This window comes from Gigantopelta aegis, chromosome 12, assembly GCF_016097555.1.
Source record: "Gigantopelta aegis isolate Gae_Host chromosome 12, Gae_host_genome, whole genome shotgun sequence".
Lineage (NCBI taxonomy): Eukaryota > Metazoa > Mollusca > Gastropoda > Neomphalida > Peltospiridae > Gigantopelta > Gigantopelta aegis.
The window spans coordinates 17,003,109-17,019,176 of record NC_054710.1 but is presented as its reverse complement, the minus strand read 5'-3'; the positions used below and the strand labels follow the sequence as shown (position 1 = coordinate 17,019,176).

At 39.3% G+C, this 16,068-nt stretch overlaps 1 protein-coding gene across 1 annotated transcript in view; it reads right to left on the bottom strand.

Moving 5' to 3' along the window:
* Window positions 1-16,049, bottom strand: part of LOC121386678 (tetratricopeptide repeat protein 12-like) — a 42,551-nt gene extending 26,502 nt beyond the window's left edge. Inside the window, exons 1-8 of the mRNA XM_041517666.1 lie at window positions 15,989-16,049; window positions 13,822-13,965; window positions 11,585-11,662; window positions 10,898-11,046; window positions 8,912-9,022; window positions 7,245-7,377; window positions 5,859-6,047; window positions 2,692-2,761 (exon numbers count right to left, since the gene is read on the bottom strand). Coding sequence (XP_041373600.1) covers window positions 2,692-2,761; window positions 5,859-6,047; window positions 7,245-7,377; window positions 8,912-9,022; window positions 10,898-11,046; window positions 11,585-11,662; window positions 13,822-13,965; window positions 15,989-16,049 — 935 coding nt within the window. The remainder of the gene's footprint in view (window positions 1-2,691; window positions 2,762-5,858; window positions 6,048-7,244; window positions 7,378-8,911; window positions 9,023-10,897; window positions 11,047-11,584; window positions 11,663-13,821; window positions 13,966-15,988) is intronic.
* Between the last annotated feature and the right edge of the window lie 19 nt (window positions 16,050-16,068).

Sequence of the window (16,068 nt, the reverse complement as noted above, 5' to 3'; positions counted from 1 at the left end):
CCCTGTCGGGCATGGCAATAGTAGTTATTTACTAGCCCAGCACTGAATATCACTAGCCATGGGAGTGGGGCTACCATAATCTAGAAGCCCTGTCTGGCATGGCAATAGTAGTTATTTACTAGCCCAACATTGAATATCACTAGCCATGGGAGTGGGGCTACCATAATCTAGAAGCCCTGTCTGGCATGGCAATAGTAGTTATTTACTAGCCCAACATTGAATATCACTAGCCATGGGAGTGGGGCTACCATAATCTAGAAGCCCTGTCTGGCATGGCAATAGTAGTTATTTACTAGCCCAACATTGAATATCACTAGCCATGGGAGTGGGGCTACCATAATGTAGAAGCCCTGTCTGGCATGGCAATAGTAGTTATTTAGCCCAACATGAATCACTGGGGAGTGGGGCATAATCTAGAAGCACTAGTAGTTATTTACTAGCCCAACATTGAATATCACTAGCCATGGGAGTGGGGCTACCATAATCTAGAAGCCCTGTCTGGCATGGCAATAGTAGTTATTTACTAACCCAACATTGAATATCACTAGCCATGGGAGTGGGGCTACCATAATCTAGAAGCCCTGTCTGGCATAGCACTAGTAGTTATTTACTAGCCCAACATTGAATATCACTAGCCACGGGAGTGGGGCTACCATAATCTAGAAGCCCTGTCTGGCATGGCAATAGTAGTTATTTACTAGCCCAACATTGAATATCACTAGCCACGGGAGTGGGGCTACCATAATCTAGAAGCCCTGTCTGGCATGGCGATGGTAGTTATTTACTAGCCCGACATTGAATATCACTAGCCATGGGAGTGGGGCTACCATAATCTAGAAGCCCTGTCTGGCATGGCAATAGTAGTTATTTACTAGCCCAACATTGAATATCACTAGCCATGGGAGTGGGGCTACCATAATCTAGAAGCCCTGTCTGGCATAGCAATAGTAGTTATTTACTAGCCCAACATTGAATATCACTAGCCACGGGAGTGGGGCTACCATAATCTAGAAGCCCTGTCTGGCATGGCAATAGTAGTTATTTACTAGCCCAACATTGAATATCACTAGCCATGGGAGTGGGGCTACCATAATCTAGAAGCCCTGTCTGGCATGGCGATGGTAGTTATTTACTAGCCCGACATTGAATATCACTAGCCACGGGAGTGGGGCTACCATAATCTAGAAGCCCTGTCTGGCATGGCGATGGTAGTTATTTACTAGCCCGACATTGAATATCACTAGCCATGGGAGTGGGGCTACCATAATCTAGAAGCCCTGTCTGGCATGGCAGTAGTAGTTATTGACTAGCCCAACATTGAATATCACTAGCCATGGGAGTGGGGCTACCATAATCTACAAGCCCTGCACAAGGTAGTCAAATGGAGAAAACTTAGAAGTGTTTTAAGAATACTTAACCTGGCCTCAAACAATGATAAAAATATTCCCCCAAAAATAGTAGACTGCTCCAAACATCCCAACAGCCAACGGGACTGCTAAAATGAGTCCTCTGCTTCCTGTTCCAAACCTGACTACTATCCCTAGGGGAATATGCAATTGTTTGAGGTCAGATCAAGTAGAAAAGCAAAGGTCGACTGCTCCCAGGAGTCACTGTCAAGTGTTTTCCCATTTCTGGATTGTTCCCATATTTATGAAATCAAACACACATATGTAGGCTCTAAGGTAGACCCCCAAAAAAGTATTAGCAATCTGGTGAACTTGATCAGCAAATATGTAGCTAAATTGAAATTTCAATTTGGCTAACAGCCAAAATGTTTGTAAGTAAGGAAATATTTTATTTAATAACACACTCAACACATTTTATTTACGGTTATATGGTGTCAGACGTATGGTTAAGGACCACACAGATACTGAGAGAGGAAACCCGCTGTCGCCACTTCATGGGCTACTCTCTTTTGATCAGCAGAAAGGGATCTTTTATATGCACCATCCCACAGACCTGACAACACATACTACGGCCTTTGATATACCAGTCGTGGTGCACTGGCTGGAGCGAGAAATAGCCTAATGGGTCCACCGACGGGGATCGATCCCAGACCGACTGCGCATCGAGCGGACGCTTTACCACTGGGCTATGTCCCACCCCCATTGTTTTAGAGGAAAAAGACTGACAAGTCAGGTTACAGTATGAAAATAAAATAAAGCTATGTCTGTTTAATGTTGTAGAAGACATTATTAATTATTTTTATTAATCCAACTGGTGCTAAGGGGGGGATAAAAAGCTTTGTGGAAAGATGTACGGTCATGACACCAATTTCTCTATCACTAACAACAGACCATGAACCCTTGAATTGGACACCCCGGGGCCACATTTTATATGAAGCAATCTTAGTGTTAACGTCACCTTAAGCGTATAGCTACCTTATGGTCTTAAGGTGATCTTAGTGCTAAGATCACTTTGTAAAACAGGGCCCAGATAACTAGCTATGTTTGTGCTTTGCAGTAGTAAACAATATTTTAAAATTAGGAGCTCAGATTGGGAGTTTATTTCTAAATTAAATAAACACCTGTATGAAGGAAGGAAATGTTTTATTTAATGACACATTCAGCACATTTTATTTACGGTTATATGGCATCGGACATATGGTTAAGGACCACACAGATACTGAGAGAAGAAACCATCTGTATGAAGAATGAACGTTGACGTACAATATACTAAGTTATTACCTACCGTAATAATACTGGGTGTGTTGATGACATAGCCAGACCTCCGTGTGTTCGGAATAATGTCTTGTCATCAGCTGAATCAAAGAATAAAATATAAATATTTAAATACTATCATCAACAAACACACTTTAAAGGCATATTGTCACAGACAACTGACCTATTTAATGGTCTGACAAAGTATTACCAGAAAAAAAATAAATTGATTTGTCCCTAAATGTACTTTATTCAACCATCTTCATAACTTTATTCAACCATCTTCATAACCACCATACTCCATTTATTAATGATACTTTGTAAAAATAATTGAATTATGGCAATGGTCCATAATTCAAAAACTAAAATTGTCAAGAGAGTTAACATGGATTTCACTCCATTATGGTTCAGTTAAGGTGATGCGATAGCTAGATTTGGTTTTCAACAATTAATGTAATTTTTATTTATTATCCATTTTTAGAGAAATAAGGTCCTTAAATCTGTGACAGTATGCCTTTAAAAGAAAGATTAACAACAGTCAATGTGGTCATAAATTATACCAAGGAAAGGAAGGAAGGAAATGTTTTATTGAACGACGCACTCAACACATTTTATTTACGGTTATATGGCGTCAGACATATAGTTAAGGATCACACAGATATTGAGGGAGGAAACTTCATGGGCTACTCTTTTTGATTAGCAGCAAGGGATCTTTTATATGCACCATTCCATAGACAGGATAGCACATACCACAGCCTTTTATGTACCAGTCGTGGTGCACTGGCTGGAGCGAAAAGGAAAGGACTGATTACTTAATATCATCTTAGAAGACAATAATGACAATCTTTCCGGTCTCGGTGGCGTCGTGGTTAGGCCATTGGTCTACAGGCTGGTAGGTACTGGGTTCGGATCCCAGTCGAGGCATGGGATTTTTAATCCAGATACCGACTCCAAACCCTGAGTGAGTGCTCCACAAGGCTCAATGGGTAGGTGTAAACCACTTGCACCGACCAGTGATCCATAGCTGGTTCAACAAAGGCCATGGTTTGTGCTATCCTGCCTGTGGGAAGCGCAAATAAAAGATCCCTTGCTGCCAATCGGAAGAGTAGCCCATGTAGTGGCGACAGCGGGTTTCCTCTCAAAATCTGTGTGGTCCTTAACCATATGTCTGACACCATATAACCGTAAATAAAATGTGTTGAGTGCGTCGTTAAATAAAAAACACTTCTTTCTTCTATTCCGAGTCTGATACGTAAAACAGGTCATGGATTTATGTGTATTTTTAACTGAATAATTCGTGTTGTTTGTAATTATAAGAATTGTTTGTAATTTTTGTATGAATTTATCGATGTATAAGTCATGATTTTAAACAATTTGTGACTGTTATACATCAATAAATTCACACAAAAAAACAAAAACAATTTTAATATAAACTACAAGTAAAAGTGTTTATCGTCACTTGGTCTGGTGATAAAGAAAACAAGCAACTACCACACAGGAAGGAAGAAATGTTTTATTTACAAACAATCAACACATTTTACTTTAATACGGTCACATGGTGTCAGAAATACGGTTGAGCACCACACAGATAACGAGAGAGGAAACTTTGTGCCCACATGCCTTAGCCTTCTATAGAAACAAGCATTCTGAGAGTACTGCTAAAGCAACACATGTCCCCTACCAGGCCCAACAAATGATCATACCTCTTAAATTAAATTTTTAATGATTTATTTAACGATGCACTCAACACATTTTATTTACGGTTATATGGCATCGGACATATGGTTAAGGACCACACAGATATTGAGGGAGGAAACCTGCTGTCACTACGTCATGGGCTACTCTTTTCAATTAGAAGCAAGGGATCTTTTATATGCACCATTCCATAGACAGGATAGCACATATCACGGCCTTTGATGTACCAGTCGTGGTGCACTGGCTGGAGCAAGAAATAGCCCAATGGGCCCACTGACGGGGATTGATCCCAAACCGACCGTGCATCAAGGGAGCACTTTACCACTGGGCTACATCTCGACCCTAAATGGGAAAAATGGGTAAATCACAATGAAAGGTAAAATTCATCTGTCACAGTATATGCTAAAGCCAAGCACAAAATTTCAGTATCTCAAGGCATTGTGAAAAAACCCATCTGGAAAACTATAAGAGGGACAGATGAACGGACAGACAGAAGGACAGAGATGAAACCTATAGTCCCCTCTGGTTGGACCAGTAGGGGACCAATAAGAACAACCAAGAACACACAAACGTACAGAGATGACTATTTGAAGCAGGACGCTGTACGTTTAAACCTTAGAAAGAAATGTTTTATTTAACGACGCACTCAACACATTTTATTTACGGTTATATGGCGTCAGACATATGGTTAAGGACCACACAGATCTGGAGAGGAAACCCGCTGTCGCCACATAGGCTACTCTTTTACGACAGGCAGCAAGGGATCTTTTATTTGCGCTTCCCACATGCAGGATAGCACAAACCATGGCCTTTGTTGAACCAGTTATGGATCACTGGTCGGTGCAAGTGGTTTACACCTACCCATTGAGACTTGCGGAGCACTCACTCAGGGTTTGGAGTCGGTATCTGGATTAAAAATCCCATGCCTCGACTGGGATCCGAACCCAGTACCTACCAGCCTGTAGACCGATGGCCTGCCATGACGCCGGTTTCAACCTTAGAAAGCACACAGTTTTTAGTGGACATTACCTTTACTACATCCAGACTAACTCTGTAGGTAGCATTAGACCAAATAACTTCCGGCTAGGTCAAAGTTTGAGGTGCACCCAACTTTTGATAGAGAAGTGAACACCGCAAGTCCTATGATTGGTGATAAATGTGTGTTGGTTGTAAAAAAACATAGTTTCATCTGGGTAAAAAAATATATGCAATTTTATTTCATCTAGTACCACAGAGTCAAATAGCATTGTGCTTGAAAAATGTATGGGGTCCCTGTAAAAAAATAAGTACTCGAATTTTGTGCGAAACTAGGGTAGTCATAGACCCTACCAGTTATCTCAGAAATGAGCAGCTTGACCCCCATTTTTTTCTGATTCACTTTAAGGGTGAAGGGTGGTAGTATTTATATTGGCGGCGTTTATATCGATTGATACGCTGCAGGTAGGAGTTTTAGCCACATATGTTACTATTGTCATCTATGGGATTTGATTGGGTAGTACTTACTTGTGTTGAGCATGTTAGCGATCACGCGGAATCCTCCACTGTAATACATGGGGAGGTGGTCGGGTTTTCCCACTTTCTCTATGAGCCTGACGATGCCCTGGGCCTCACTGTCCCCACATTCGAAATGAGCACGGGCCTCTTTCTCCTGATGCTCTGCCAACTCTGTCCGGTCCACCTCAGCTATGTAATCTGGTGGTGGGGAAAATAATAAGAAAAACAGAAATAAAATCAACAAATTTTAAAAAAGAATTTTAAAAAACAGGAAAGCAGAATTAATTTAACATCATCATGTCTATAGTTATTTTTACAACTGGTGGTGAGAGAACACCTGCTTCCACAACATAAAACTATTCCTACCAAAAAAAAAGAAAGAAAGAAATGTTTTATTTTATGGTTTTATGTGGCGTCAAACATATGGTTACAGACCACACAGATAATGAGTGGAAACCCGCTGTCGTCACTTCATAGGCTACTCTTTTCAATTAGCAGCAAGGGATCTTTTATACGCACCATCCCACAGACATGGTAGTACATACCACAGTCGTGGTGCACTGGCTGGAACGAGAAATAGCCCAATGGACCCACCGGCGGGGATTGCTCCCAGACCGACCGAACATCGAGCAAGCACTGTACCACTGGGTTACGACCAAAAAAAGCACAAAAGGATCTTTTATATATACTTTCCCAGAGGCAAGACAGTACATTCCGAGGCCTTTAATGTAGCAGCAGTTGTGAGACACTGATTTAAAAAGTTCCACTGAGGGTAATTGATCCTACATACTATCACACCTCAGACAAGTGCTCTACCAATGAGCTAAATTCTGACAACTAAAAACAATAACATTGTCATCAATGAGAAAGTCTTTTAGAACTATAAATTAGATTATGGTATAAAGCTTAGATTATTGTATTCTAAAAACAGTTACGACATTCTGGCTGATAAATTAACAATAAAGAAAGAAATGTTTTATTTAACGACGCACTCAACACATTTGATTTACGATTATATGACGTCAGACATGTGGTTAAGGACCACACAGATATTGAGAGGAAACCCGCTGTCGCCACTTCATGGGCTACTCTTTTCGATTAGTAGCATGGGATCTTTTATATGCACCATCCCATAGACAGGATAGTACATACCACAGCCTTTGATATACACGCATGTACTAGTCGTGGTGCACTGGCTGGAGTGAGAAATAGCACAATGGGCCCACCAACAGGGATCGATCCCACACTGACCGCGCATCAAGCAAGCACTTTACCACTGGGCTACATTCGCCCCACATGTTTATACAAAGTAACCATCTCTGTAAGTTGCATAAAACAATGAAAAGCGTTGAACAAGAGAGTGACAGTATTTTGAGTGAACATAACATAGGTTACCTTGGATGAGTTTTTCTTTGCGTGGATCGATCTTGATGGCTTGATGATAGTCGTCCCGAGCTTGCTGGTACTTCTTTAAACCAAGGTGCGAACGACCCATGTGAATATATGCCTTGATACTTAAAGGGTTAACCTGTAACATTATTAAGTAATATTTTAAACAAGGGTAAGAATCAATGTGAATATATGCCTTGATACTTAAAGGGTTAACCTGCAACATTAAGTAATATTTTTTAAATATGGCTGAGAATCAATGTAAATATATGCCTTAAAACTAAAAGGGATAACCTAAAAACATAAGTAATGTTTTAAAAGTGAATATATGCCTGGATACTTAAAGGGTTAACCTGCAACATTAAGTAATATTTCACACAGCTGAGAACCAATGTGAATATATGCCTTAAAACTAAAAGGGTTAACCTAAAAAAACTTAAGTAATGTTTTAAGCAGTGGTAAAAACCCAAATTAACATATACCTTAATACTTAAAGGGTTAACCTAGATACATGCAGTAAATAATGTTTTATACAAGGATGAGAACCCATGTGAATATATGCCTTGATACGTAAAAGAGTTAGCATACGTTAAAATATAAATGTTACAAAGTTTCCACTTATCAGTAGAATGAAAAAAAAATCAGCTACCATTCATTTATGTATCTCAATATGGCACATGCCACAAAGACAACATATAAATAAAACAATTTATAAGTAACATTTTATTATAATTACAAATTTTCTGAATTTATACGATTTACTGTATTCTGATTGGCTGACGTCACTAAAAAACCAAGTGTTATCCTTTCATAAACCTCATAAAAATATGTCATCACGGAAGACCAAGATCGAAATAACCGCACAACACCAACAGTCACTACACGTAAACAAAAGTTAATATCAAGGTCACTTTGCGATAGAAAAAAACAAGACAAATCTGCACATGAAATTGTTTCATTTTTTAAAAAGAAGTTATAATAGATATATACACTGTTTTTGTTGATTCAATACTTATTTTTATTTTTAGCGGACAATTTCCAATAGTATGTATACATGTATTCCTACGCTTATTTACAGAACATGGTTGACGGTAAGAACGAAAGAAATTATTTTTGAGTGTTTTAAGGTACTGTTTGTAATTATAAGAATTGTTTCTCATTTTTTAGGAATTTATCGATGTATAAAGTCACAAATGGTATAAAATCACGTACTGTTTGTAATTATAAGAATTGTTTCTCTTTTTTTTTTAGGAATTTATCGATGTATAAAAGTCACAAATGTAGTATAAAATCGTTTCGCTACGCGATTTTATACCATTTGTGACTTTTATACATCGATAAATTCCTAAAAAATGAGAAACAATTCTTATATAAACCATGAGGATAATAAACTTCCCTTGATACTTGCCAAGTACATCTGTTTTCAATTCACATTTTCCTACTAAAATAGCAGCTTTCTGGGACCAGCTGACTGTAGCCTCCATCCCACACGGTCTATCAGTCAAAGTACTATTTTAGATCTACAGTGGAACCTCTCAAAACCGGACCCTCTGTAAACCGGAATTCCCGTAAAACCGGACTTTTTACTTGGTCTCGAGCGTGTCTGGTTTAGAGGCGTTTCACTGTATATATTTTCTGGCAATGTTTCGTTGGACCATCTTCACCAATCTCACCTTTAACGCCCACTCACAGTCAGTGAGGGCATCTTCGAACTTCTTCAGCTTTATGTTGGTTTGAGCACGGTTCGTGTGCAATGCAAGATTGTCCTTCTGTTTGGTCAAACCCTGGGAACAACAAGTAATATGAATGACAAACAAATTTGTCAAATTGTGCATTATTCACAGAGGGAATTCTGTGATGGCAATACAATGCCTAAATGTTCTCTAATTTTTTTTCACCGATTTATGCAGAGCTTACTGTATCCGTTTTCAAATTAGTGTAAAGCTCACTATGTGTGTTTATCTCTATTTAAAGCTATTTAAACTCACAAATAATACCAGGACCCAACGTCAAGTCAGTGCCTTGGTAAAATTCAAAATCTGTCTGTATTTATCTCAGCATAAATATCAACAGCCTGTCATATCAATATTTACCTCATTGTAAACCACTAAAACTCACTATACCTGTATTTCTCTCAGAGTAAAGATCTCTACATATGAATTTGCATTAATGTAATGCTCTAAAACTCACTCTATCTGTATTTACCTTAGTGTAAAGCTCTAAAACTCACTCTATCTCAATTTACCTTGGTGTACTGCACTAAAGCTCACTCTCTGTACATCTACCTCAGTGTAAGGCTCACCGTATCTGTATTTACCTTGGTGTACTGCACTAAAGCTCACTCTCTGTAAAGCTACCTCAGTGTAAGGCTCACCGTATCTGTATTTACCTTGGTGTACTGCACTAAAGCTCACTCTCTGTACATCTACCTCAGTGTAAGGCTCACCGTATCTGTATTTACCTTGGTGTACTGCACTAAAGCTCACTCTCTGTACATCTACCTCAGTGTAAGGCTCACCGTATCTGTATTTACCTTGGTGTACTGCACTAAAGCTCGCTCTCTGTACATCTACCTCAGTGTAAGGCTCACCGTATCTGTATTTACCTTGGTGTACTGCACTAAAGCTCACTCTCTGTACATCTACCTCAGTGTAAGGCTCACCGTATCTGTATTTACCTTGGTGTACTGCACTAAAGCTCACTCTCTGTACATCTACCTCAGTGTAAGGCTCACCGTATCTGTATTTACCTTGGTGTACTACACTAAAGCTCGCTCTCTGTACATCTACCTCAGTGTAAGGCTCACCGTATCTGTATTTACCTTGGTGTACTGCACTAAAGCTCACTCTCTGTACATCTACCCTCAGTGTAAGGCTCACCGTATCTGTATTTACCTTGGTGTACTGCACTAAAGCTCACTCTCTGTACATCTACCTCAGTGTAAGGCTCACCGTATCTGTATTTACCTGTGGTGTACTACACTAAAGCTCGCTCTCTGTACATCTACCTCAGTGTAAGGCTCACCGTATCTGTATTTACCTTGGTGTACTACACTAAAGCCTCGCTCTCTGTACATCTACCTCAGTGTAAGGCTCACCGTATCTGTATTTACACCTTGGTGTACTACACTAAAGCTCGCTCTCTGTACATCTACCTCAGTGTAAGACTCACCGTATCTGTATTTACCTTGCTGTACTACACTAAAGCTCGCTCTCAAGCGTACATCTACCTCAGTGTAAGGCTCACCGTATCTGTATTTACCTTGGTGTACTGCACTAAAGCTCACTCTCTGTACATCTACCTCAGTGTAAGGCTCACCGTATCTGTATTTACCTTGGTGTACTGCACTAAAGCTCGCTCTCTGTACATCTACCTCAGTGTAAGGCTCACCGTATCTGTATTTACCTTGGTGTACTACACTAAAGCTCGCTCTCTGTACATCTACCTCAGTTTAAGGCTCACCGTATCTGTATTTACCTTGGTGTACTACACTAAAGCTCGCTCTCTGTACATCTACCTCAGTGTAAGACTCACCGTATCTGTATTTACCTTGCTGTACTACACTAAAGCTCACTCTCTGTACATCTACCTCAGTGTAAGGCTCACCGTATCTGTATTTACCGTGGTGTACTACACTAAAGCACATTGTGTGTATTTACCTCTGTGTAAAGCTCTAAAGCTCTGAGATAGTCTCCTTTATGGAAAGCTTCGTTTCCCTTCTCCTTGATTTCGTTAGCGTCTTTCTCTGCCCGTCTCCGTCGTTCCGCCCTCTCAGCAGCGTCCTGCTCCATGGCCGCCATGAACCCTCCTGAATATACACACACAACACCACTAGAGCACACTGATTTATTAATCGTCTTTTGCATGTCGAAAGAAAGAAATGTTTTATTTAACGACGCACTCAACACATTTACAATTATATGGCATCAGAGATATGGTTAAGGACTACACATATACAGAGAGGAAACCCTCTGTCACCACTTCATGGGCTACTCTTTTCGATTAGCAGCAAGGGATCTCTTATATACACCATCCCACAGACAGGATAGTACATACCACGGCCTTTGTTACACCAGTTGTGGAGCACTGGCTGGAACGAGACATAGCCCAATGGGTCCACCGACGGGGATCGATCCTAGACCGACCGCGCATCAAGCGAACGCTTTACCACTGAGCTAAGTCTTGCCTCTGGAAAGACAGAGACAGACAGTGACGATAGAGAGTAGACATAGACATTCACCTGCACCCAGTCACAGTGTAATAGAGTGGCTGACAAAGACAGTGACGATAGAGAGTAGTTAAATAGACATTCACCTGCACCCAGTCACAGTGTAAGAGTTACGTACCGTGGCTGATTGGTCCTGTATCACCAATGGAGTCGGAAGTGGAAGATGGGCTGTTGTTGATGACTGTCTTACTGAAACCTAAATAAACAATATTCCGTCAAAATAAACAATGGTCAGACATATATTCAGATAAAATAAATAATACTCAGCATTTTACACATAAGAAATTGTTTTAAAATGCATATAAATCTAAATGCCCCCGTTTCTTTCTCATTTCTTCCCACTCTGGCCGCTCCCCTATCTTTTAGCATATTTTCCATTCCATATCTTGACCCCAGCTCTTGTTGAGATCTCTGTTTGTAATTTATTGCCATCCATGCCATGCAACTCTCATTTCACATATTTGTACTATACGTTGAAGGAAGGAAATGTTTTATTTAACGACGCACTCAACACATTTTATTTACGGTTACATGGCGTCAGACATATGGTTAATGACCACACAGATATTGAGATAGGAAACCTGTTGTCGCCACTTCATGCACAAAGAGATCTTTTATATGCAACATCCCTCAGACAGAATAGTACATACCACGGTCTTTGTTACACCAGTTGTGGAGCACTGGCTGGAACAAGAAATAGCCCAATGGGTCCACCGACGGGGATCGCTATACGTTAAAAGTCTGACCATTTTAGACAGCATTCAGCGGTCATTTCCAGCAGCTAAAAGGCACTTACAGCCAGTTCCTATGTTCCCTACTGTTGGTAACTGTCAGCGTCATGATACAGATGAACTATTAAATTAGTAGCTGAAAACAAGGAAGCCAAGTTTGTGTCTTAGATTACTGGGTTCAAACTTAACAGCGACACTAATGGCAATTCACATATCTGAAATTTGAACTGACATAGGTAAGACAATTTACCAAAGGCAATTTGTTGCTGCTGAATATTTTTTTTCATTTTGTCCTGGGTACACACCTCAGCTATCTGGGCTGTCTGTCTGTCTGTCTCCAGGACAACAGGTTAGTTGTTAGTTGTTAGTTGGTTAGTGGTTAGTGAGATAGAAGAGGGTGTCCTGGCCTTACACCTACCCACTGAGCCCTTAAGAACTCGCTCTGGGTTGGAGCCGGTACCAGGCTGAGAACCCTGTACCTACCAGCCTGTAGTCCGATGGTTTAACCACTGCGCCACCGAGTCTGGTGCTGCTGAATAAAAACTATTGCCAATGGGTGAAAGGATAATTTTGGGGTTTTAATTTTCTGTTTATTTGTTTCAAAGGTTACTGGTTTACAACTGCTGATGGCAGGCTCAAAATTAATGTAGTTCAGCATTTTGCCTATATGACTAAAACCTTTCAAATTTGTGCAGACAGCGAAACCTTAGATTAGATTTTACTTTCAATCTATATAATAAATGTTACAGAGCACAACATTTCACGAGAACAGTTGTTCTGTCTGCGTGTTGGTTACACAACTTTAAAATCACGAGAACCGCCCATCCAGTGTTTCTGCCAGAAATTATTTTTGGGGTATGGCGCTATGTTATTGAATGCAACTACAGTCAACAGGGGCTATGGGGGTCCTCCTCCACAAAGAAAATGAGTTACCTTTAGGGTTAGGCTTAAGAAAATCATACAATAATGATAAGAGTCATTAACTTTGTCAAAATGTTAACTTAAAAAAAAAAAAATAATAATTGGGTATGGTGCCATATCCATTTTACCCTCTGGCAGAAAACCCTGCCATCGCTTATGTGGTGAACAATTACATTCTAAAATTAAAAGTACCATATATCAGTAATGAAAGTGAAAATCAGTTTGTTTTTAAATACATTTGAACCACCAATGTACATAGCACAATACCCACAGTAAAACTCACATGAAATAGTGGTAGTTGGTCAGCGAGTTAAATGAAAAACAAAAAGGATCTGCCAGAGGGTAAAATGGGTATGGTGCCATACCCCAAAATGTTTGCAGATTTTATTTTTTTAAGATAAAATGAATTACTCTTATCATTACTGTATGATTTTCTTAACCCTAACACTAAACCTAACCTATTTTTTTTCTCCATACCCACTATCGACTGCGGTTGCATTCAGCACACACATTGTAAATATTCAATTCCATAGCACCATACCCAAAAATTTCTTTCTGTCAGAAACATTAACCATAGATTCATGATCAATGATTAGCCCTGCTCCTCATACTCACTAGCATAAAAAAATCTCTAATAAATAAAAATATGTTCTGCACGAATTTGTCAAAAAGAAAATAGTAGGTCTATACAGATCTGTGTCACCTGTTTTTGTTTTCGGGAGGTCATCATCATCGTCATCTTCTGCTGAACGTTTGGACTGAACGAGCGATATGACATCATCAGCTTTTTTCATAGCATCCTTACGCTCTTTGTCTTCCGTCGAATTCAAACCTTTAACTATAGATTCTGTAAAAGTAATGAAAAAATTTGTTTTGTGTAACGATCGTCCCTAGAGCACATCGATTTATTAGTCATCAGCTACTGAATGTCAAACATATGGTTATACTGACATACAGTTTTAGAGATGAAACCTATTACATATTTCCATTAGTAGCATGGAATCTTTTATCTTTTATATGCACCATCACACAGACAGAATGACACATGCCATGGCCTTAGATATATACCACTTGAGGTGTACTGGCCTGAACGAAAAATAGCCCAATGGGCCCACCGATGGGGACTGATCCCAGACCAACCGTGCATCAAGTACAATATTTATCCAGGATTTCCGCCATGGTCACATGTCCGATGGGATTGAGAAAATTAGCACAAGTAAATCATACTTGGGATGTTTTCAGGCCACTGAAAGATGCAGTACACCATTAACAAATACATTTATTAGAACAGACATAATTAACTATATCAGGGTTTCTAGATTATGGTAGCCCCACTCCCATGGCTAATGATATTCGATGTTGGGCTAGTAAATAACTACTATTGCTATGCCCGGCGGCTAGTGAAATGTTTTTTGTCAAATGTTGCAGTTAAGTCTATTTTGTAAATATGAATATCCAGCCCCCAACCCAACCCCCCAATGTTCTTTAGGTGACAGATCTGATTATTACTATTATTTAGTAAAATTGTAGGGCTAGTGAATTTTTAATTGTGGCAGGTAAATTTTTAAAATCACTGATCCCATGGCTAGTGGATTTTATAAAAATCCTAGAAGCCCTGTATATATTAGGACTTTTTTTTATTAAAAAATTGGGAATTTTCGGTGCCACGTTCTTTTGGGAAGGGCCTATATTCGGATCCACAGAATGCCTGGATAAATCCCTGTTGAGCGTGCACTCTACCACTGGGCTACATCCTGCCCACCATAAATGTAATGAAACATTAACTTTGAAAATCTCTTGGATGACTATACAGTACTATTGTTAACACAATTCAGTCACCAGGTTTTTCACCAACTGTGAAAAAACATGAACCGGACTACCCCATAAACCAGTATATTTATAAATTGCTTGTTTTTAAGTAATCTACACACACGTAAACCCTGACATCAGAAAACTTTTGTTGAAATGACAAAATACTTCCAAAAACAAACTAAACAAATGAGATTCAAAGAAACAAAAATAAGTAAGCATAAAAAATAGTTTCATATAGATGGAAATTAATACATGACAGCCATTTTTGACTGTAGCACTATACTGAATGATGTTCAATATTAAACAAACCAAAATATGCAGCAGTTTTACAACAATGTCATTGTTAGTCTCGACTGCATCACAGATTCATTGCATAAGAGTTTTGGTAAAGTCACGTGACACAAGTCACTCTTGAATTTGTTTAGCCCGGTTTATAGAATCTGAGAAATGTCCACAATAGACCATTGCATGTATTTAATCTCTTCACAATAAAAAGTTACATTGTTATAACATTTGTTGGTTAATTTCGATAGTAAATTGAACAAGGTGGAAACCATTTCCCGTTAATAGGCCGGTTCACGTTTACTCGAGGATACTGTGAAAATTAAAATCAATGCTGGGTGCACGATTTCAAAAGTTTGGCATGAGTTCAACCCGTACCCCCTTTCAGTGGTTAGGGTAGTTTTAGTTATAGGGTTTAGTTTAGTTTAGACTCAGAGCCTTTCAATATAGAGGGGTATGGGTCGAACTCTTTCCAAGAGTTCCACTACTTTGACAGATTCATCATTATATTTTAGAAAATCAACATATATATGGAAAACTAAACTCTTTCCAGCACGTTTTATTTACACCATCCCAGATAAAATCAAACGTAATTAATAAACTCTGAAGAATTGTTGGTGTCAGATTCAAGGATTTGTGATTCTTCATTACTGACATTAGCCAGATTTAGCGTTTTCTGCATTATCTCCAATTTGCACAAGTGTTCTAAATCATAGATAAACATGCGACTGATATTAAATTAAAATGCACAGTGTCAACATCAGTACATATATTACCAAGCTGCTCTACTTTGCTGAGAAATGACTCTAAATCTTTGGCATCTTGACTGGTAGCCATTTTACTTGTTGATGGCAAC